The sequence below is a fragment of the Nicotiana attenuata genome, chromosome 7 (assembly GCF_001879085.1).
Source record: "Nicotiana attenuata strain UT chromosome 7, NIATTr2, whole genome shotgun sequence".
NCBI lineage: Eukaryota > Viridiplantae > Streptophyta > Magnoliopsida > Solanales > Solanaceae > Nicotiana > Nicotiana attenuata.
The window spans coordinates 92,048,739-92,056,214 of NC_031995.1; the positions used below are offsets into that span (position 1 = coordinate 92,048,739).

The 7,476-nt window shown below is 38.8% G+C and overlaps 1 protein-coding gene across 1 annotated transcript; it reads right to left on the reverse strand.

The window, feature by feature from the left end:
- Positions 6,150-6,626, reverse strand: LOC109230263. The gene has a single exon (XM_019395781.1). It carries the CDS (start codon positions 6,624-6,626, stop codon positions 6,150-6,152), a length of 477 nt encoding a protein of 158 aa, XP_019251326.1.

Below are 7,476 nucleotides of genomic sequence, written 5' to 3' on the forward strand. Positions count from 1 at the left end.
ATATGTATGGTAAGTAGACTCAGTGATTTGATGACCTCGGAACGGTCTTTGGCACGTTCGAGGATGAATATTTGTTTAAGAGGGGGAGAATGTAACGACCTGACCGGTCGTTTTGAGAATTATCATTCCGATCGGTGATTTAAGGTCTCGAGCAGCTTCATATTATGTGTTATGATGTGCATCTGTGGTCGAGTTTGGATGATTCGGTATTAATTTGAAAGAAGGATTCTTGTTTTAGAAGCTTAAGCGGTAAGAGTTGACGGGAGTTTGACTTTTGTGTAGACGACTCCGAAATGACATTTCGATGGTTCCAATAGCTTCGTATGGTGATTTTTGTCTTAGGAGCGTGTTTGGATGTTGATTGGGAGGTCCGTAGGTCATTTTGACATGAATTGGCAAAAGTTGGAAAATGAAAGATTTTAGAAAGTTTGACCGGGAGTTGACTATTTAAATCGATCGGAGTTTGTTTGGTATGGATCGTAATTAGATTTAGAATTTGGAAGCACATAAGTTTCTTAGGCTTGAATCGATGCGCAATTCGTGATTCTAGTGTTGTTAGTGGCAATTTGGGGTTTCGATCAAGTTCATATCATGTTTTGGGACTTGTTAGTATACTTGGTTGGGGTCCCATGGGGCAAGGGTGAGTTTCAGATGGGTTTGGATTGTATCGCGCTCTTATTTGATGTTTCAGCGTCGCTTCTTTTGACATAAAGGGTACCAAATTGTGCAAACGAGCTTTGATTTGTGATTCGATTAAACCATCAGAACCTTATCGTAATTACCGAACCATAGCAACAAGAATCGTCGCATTCCGAGATCGTATGAGAGAGTTATGCCCATTTTCGTGTTAGGAAAGACTGCTGGAACAGAGGCAAATCACATGCGTGCAATGCGTTATATAAGCTCAGGTGTCAAATGCGATTTACATATTTCAGGTATCAAATGCAATTTATAAATCTCAGGTGTCAAATGCGACTTGCCTGGAGAGGTTTCTAAAAATAGGGATTTCACCATTTTTATCATATTTTGAGTTGTAGACTTCGGATTTGGGCGATTTTTAAGGGGTTCTTCATGTGGTTGTTTGGGGTAAGTGATCTTTATCTGGACTGGATTTTATTTCATGATTTTACCTTTGTTCTTATCTTTAAATTTGTGAATTGAATAGATGAAAAAGGGAATTATGTAATATCTTTCAAAAATATAAAATGAGGATTTGAAGGGCGATTCGATATCGGATTTTGATAATTTTGGTATGGTTGGACTCGTATCGTAATGGGAGTTCGGATTTTAACAATTTTATCGGGTTTCCTAGGTTCGGGCACGGGGTTGACTTTTTAATTTTAATTAAAGACCGAAACTTTGTTATCCGGAATTGTTTCCTCCGAGTTTTATTTATGATTTGAAGTTACTTTGTCTAGATTTGAGCCGTCCGGAGATTCTTTTTCGAGAAGTTCATTTTAGAATATTGGTATAGCTTCTTTGAGGTAATTTTCTTGCCTAACTTTGTGTGGGGGAGCTACCCCTTAGGATTCGAGTCATTTGTGCTAATTGTGTCATGTGAAGGTCACATAAACGAGGTGGAGGGTACGTACTCGTGCTTAATTGTGGAATTTTGACCGCTTAGGGCTCTTAGGTTCTTATGTTTATTTGATGTGAAGCTGTTTTAGCATATTAATCCTCCATTTAGTAAATTCACTCTTACGTGTCTTATTTGGAATTGATTGATTCATGTTCTACCCGTGTTGCCAATTAAACTCTTATGTGCCTTAGATGAAGTTATTGCCTCTTTATTGCCTTGTTTTCTTTCCCGTAGTTGCTTAATCTTTATTGTAGTTATTATTATTTCTTCCGTAATTGCTTAACTTTAGTTGAAGTTATTATTATTTCTTATGTAATTGCTTAGCCTTAATTGAAGTTTTGTTATCCCTTTTTTCTTTTATTTTAATTAACTCATATTGTATTAATCAAAGTACATATGTACAAAGCCATGTAACTGCTGACCAGCTACAATCCAGTATCTTCAAAACTCATCCTAGTTACAATTGCATTTACCATCTAACCAACTAGGCAAACTAATGATAACCTTCTAATCAGAAGAAAAAAAATTACACAGACTATTACATAAACATCAAGCAAATCTATCTAGACTATGTAATGTCTGCTGCCATTTTGGTTGTCCTCTGCCTCGTGTGTGCACATGTAGGACAATTTCTCTGCATATTCCGTGCTCCTCAAAGACACCCTGCTGGAATCGAATCATGTTTCTCTCCCTCCATATACTATATATAAGCATAGCAAACACATAATTGATGATTGCAGCTTTTCCTGTCTTTTTTCTAGCCATACTGCTTGCCCAATTAAGCTCCTCTTTCCATCCCTTTATGCTTCTTTTCATGCCTAGCCCTAGAAATAATCTGTTCCATATTCTGCTGGTGACTGGGCACTCAAAAAAGGTGTTGTAGTGTTTCAGTAGCAGCTTTACAGAAGACACAATCCTGCGGCACCTGTATTCCAATTCCACTCAGCCTGTCTACAGTAGCTAATCTTTCATGATCAGTCAACCATATTATGAATCTGTATCTAGGATAGATGTTTGTCTGCATGATTTTGTTCTTCCACTGGACTTTCTGGTACTGGGGCATCAGCATAAAGTAGGCCTGCTTTATGGAGAATTTGCCTTGTACCTGAAGTGTCTGTAGTCGATCACACAGGGTCCCCTGCATAGGTTGTCTCTTCAGATCTTCCCTTGTCTCAATTATTTTCCTGATTACCCAAGCTGCATTCTTAGGTATAGGCATGTGTTCTAAATTCTGCTTCTTAATATAGTAATTGTGGACCCATTTTATCCACAAGCAATCCTTTTTCATTGCAACTGCCCATAGTTGTTTCATCACAGCAGCCTTGTTCCACAAGCCCAAGTTGATGACATTCAATCCCCCTGTAGATGTAGGCCTGCAGATCTATTCCCAAGCTATTAGAGCTTTCCTTGTGATAATTTCTTCTCCAGTCCATAAAAAGGTTCTGCAAACTGCATCTATCATCTTCATGGCTTTCTTAGGGAGTAGAAATATCTGTGCCTAGTATGTTTGAACGCCAGACAGTACAGGCTTTATCTGTTGAAGCCTGCCAGAATAGGATAGTAACCTTGTTGACCAGCATCTAATTCTATCTGTTATCTTCTCTATTAGGGGTAAACATTGCTGCACAGTTAGTTTTTTTGGAAGATAATGGTACTCCTAAGTATCTGAAGGGGAGCTTACCATCCTAAAATCCTAACATGCTCAAGATTGCCTGTTTTTTATGTGCATTCATTCTTGCCAAGTAGATAGAACTTTTGTCTTTGTTTGCTTGTAAACCAGTAGCTGCAAAGAATTCCTGAAACACCCATTGAAGTAGCCTGATGGATTCAGTGTCTGCCCCACAGAACATGAGCAAATCATTTGCAAAGCAAATGTGAATTATACCAGTTTCCTACATCTAGGATAGAAGTTAAAATCTCCATTTTCTGCTAGCACCATCATTTCCCTATTCAAATACTCCAGTGCAATTACAAAGAGGTAGGGGGACATAGGGTCCCCTTGTCTGATACCTCTTTGTCCTTGAAAAGGTTTGGTGAGGCCTCCATTTAGCACTAGAGAGTATGAGACAGTTGTGGCACACTCCATAATTCATTCAATGAATCTGAATGGGAAGCCAAGATCACTGAGCATTCTCCTCAAGAACCTCCAGTCTATAGTATCATAAGCTTTCCTAAGATCCACTTTAATGACATATCTAGGAGATACCCCTTTTCTATTGTATCCCTTGAATAGTTCATGACTGAATAAGATGTTGTCAATAATACTCCTTCCTTCTATAAAAGCAGATTATGACTGACTCACTATGTACCAAATCACCTTCTTAATTCTCAGTTGTAGCACCTTTGTTATGATTTTGTATAAAGTGTTACATCATGCAATAGGTCTATAGTCTTTAACCAGTGTTGGTGAACTAACCTTATGAATCAAAGTGATGGCTGTACAATTCACCTTTTTCTGCAGTTTTCCTGTTTCAAAGAAGTTCTGTACTGCATCATGGATATCATTCTCACTAGTTCCCAGTTTCTTGTGAAGAACTCAATTGGGAAGCCATCTATCCCTGGAGCTTTGTCTGTTGGCATATCTTTGATGGCAATGTCTATTTCTGTAGGTATCACTGGCTTTGTCATCTCTAGTTGTTGCTCCCTAGTTGCACTGGCCCTTTTTAACGATCTCTGAGCTTGGACATTTAATCTCACCAAACTACCCATTAGTCATTCGAAAATAGCAGTGAATTCTGATTCTACTTGCACTAGATTTGTGAGTTTAATGCCTGTTTCTGTGTAAATGGAGGAGATTGTGTTCTTGCTCTGTCTAATCTTCCACTGAGCATGAAAGTACTTTGAGTTACTATCACCACACAGAATCCAATTTGCTCTGGATTTTTGTCTAAGTACTTGTTCTTCAATATTGCTCCACTTATCTAAATCAGCTAATATCTCTTTTTCCCGATCAAATAGGCTCTGACAGAATGGTTGAACATTTATGTTGGCTTGCACAATCTCCAGTTGCTGTCTAGCTTGATTTAGCCTTTGTTAATAAAAAGCCATATATTCATTTAGATCCTTTAGTTCATGCTTCAACTCCTGTAGCTTCCTGCTGACATTTGACATGGCATTCAATACCCTTATTTTGCTCCCATACTTTCTTTAATCGTGCATGAAACTCAGGGTGTTCCATGACATTTACAAAGAACTTAAAATGGCTTTGGAGACATTCTTCTCTTCTTTCCACATCTCAGTATCACAGGGGAATGGTCAGATACTCCTAGGCTTAGGAAATCTGCCTCTATATGACCATATTGTTGCACCCATTGAAAATTGCCCAATGCCCAATCAATTTTGCTATAAACTCCGCTTCCCACAGGCTGTTTGTTGCACCAGGTAAAGTGCCTGCCTATTGACCTTATGGGAGTCAACTGCAGGCTATTTAGTAGTTCCTAAAATCCTTGTACTTCCTTAGCTGTAACTGGTTGCCCAATTCTATCATCAGTGGTAAGTGCATTATTGAAATCACCACATAGAAGCCATGCGTTACTGATTGAGCTCCAACCTGCTGTAATTCAACCCATAAATCCTCCCTTTGTTGCAGTGTGTTTTTAGCATACACCACAATAAATTCTGTGGTAAACTGAGTTGAGCTTTCCTCTACTAAACAGTGTATATATTGATCCTTTATAGTTTGTATCTGTACATTTATATTGTCCTTCCATAGAAGCCAAATTCTGCCATTTACTGTTGTGTTATAGTTGTAACAGTATTTCCAACCTCTAGCTACTTTCTGCAGGATTTTCTTTGCTTTTCCTTCTTTAACTCTGCTTTCTACACTTCCCATGAGATCTATTTTTTGTCTTTCCAGAAAGAGCTTTAACTCCTTCTATTTATAGAGCTTATTCAGCCCTATAATATTCCATGTACACACAATCATGAGGGATCTGCCACCTTTTGTACACATACAGGTTCTCCCCCTGCAGTTTTAGGTTCCTCAATTCTCAGCACAACAAATCTGTTTGCCCTCAACATCATTCCAGGTTCGTTCTAAGTAGACTCTTGTATAGCTTTATTCTTGCCCTTAGCATGTGTTCTAGTCTCTTGCTCATTCTGTTGCAACATATGATTTTGTGTTGTACTTTGGAAGGCATTGTGATGTGCCTCTACCACTGCATTTTTAGGTTGAGCTTCTTCTGGGTTTGTCCCCTGGTCCTTTCCTGGTACTTTAACTAGCCATACTGGTGTATTCTTTCTATTTCTTCTCCTTTTCCTCTTAGTTACTTCCTGGTAGGAGTCCTCCTTTGTTTCTGGATCAATTCTTCTATAGCTCTCTACATCATGGTACTTTAACTAGCCATACTTGTGTCTTCTTTCTATTTCTTCTCCTTTTCCTCTTAGTTACTTCCTGGTAGGAGTCTTCCTTTGTTTCTGGTTAAATTCTTCTATAGCTCTCTACATCATGGCCAAATTTTATGCAGTCTACACAAAATTTTGGCCTCCGGTCATATGTCACCTGTTGTTGAAATACCCCAAAAGGTGTATCGATCTCAATACATTCAGGCAAAGGTTGAGAGACATCAACCTAAATCAACACTCGAGCATAAGAGATCCTCTCCATTTCAGCAGTTATTCTATCTGTATATAGTGGTTTCCCAACTCCACTAGCCAATTTGCCTAATGCCTCAAGCGGCCAATAACCCATTGGTAGTCCTGGGAACTTTACCCACAATAGAATAGTGCTAAGGCACTCTAGATCGAAGTAAAAGTCAATTTCCCAGTTCCTCAAAATCAGTGGTTTATTGTGGTATGTATATGGGCCAGCATGCAAGACCAAGTCCCTATCCTCAATTGTTTGGAACTTGAAGATATAGTATCCCTCATCATGGTACAAAATTTTAGGTTTAGCAACAAAATTCCATACCGTATTAACAGAATTGTCCATTGATCGAACATATGGTGTGTCTCCTAGTGCATATCCTATTAATGTAGAATTCGACACCTCCTTCTGCGCTTTGATATCATCATCCACAATCTTCACCACCAATTTGCCATCCCTCATTGATGGAGGAACATAGGTAAGTGGTTTGCCTATTTGGGAAGCACGGTTGTTTTCCAGTCCTTCATCTCGTTCAGTCTATTCCTTCTCCACCACATTTCTGGCCTGCTTATCGGTGCTAATTCCAGAGAATTGGAGTCGCCGCGGTACATGAATTTCCTTCATTACTTGTTCTTTACCTCCCTTATAGGGGAATTTTGATTTGAATCTATAAATTCTACTTCAATTTAACTCTCCTCTTCAATTGATTGGAACTTTGAAGGTAGGAAACTTCCAAACGTCAGTGGAATTTTCCTCTTTAGGATTCCAGTCGTCGGTGTAATCATCGCCTCTATCGTAGTCGGCAGATGGTTGTGACTGTTATTAGTCATTTTTTCAATTACCAGCGTATGTTAGCATGCTAGCTTAACATGCGCCGAGAACGTTAAAAGAGAATTTTGTTATCCCTTTCATTGATGACATATTCTTATTTGGGGTCATTGATTCATGCTATCTCTCTAATTGTCGAATTGCACTCTTGTGGAATCATTGTTCCACCTTATCTCTCCCTTATTGAGTTATTCTAGTTGAGATCATTATTCCCTGTTGTGTCTTTCTTTGCGAGCCTGTTTTTCCATTCCTTTGTGTTCTGAAGTTCTTGTGTTGATTTACTTGTCGTACTCTTGTGTTATCGTTGTTGTTGTTGTACTCAGTTTTGTTGAACAGAGGGTTATGCGTGGTTGCGGTACTGAAACTGTTTTGAGAAATTTTGTGGCATATGGGCACATGTTGTGAAAGTCATTTTATTGTGTTGTTATGTTTTGGCACAGATGGTATTGTTGAGCGGATTGTGGGGGTATTTGCACGTGAGTTG

Coding starts and splice junctions, on each gene's coding strand:
- LOC109230263 (XM_019395781.1), bottom strand. CDS start 6,626: ATGAGGGATGGCAAATTGGTGGTGAAGATTGTGGATGATGATATCAAA.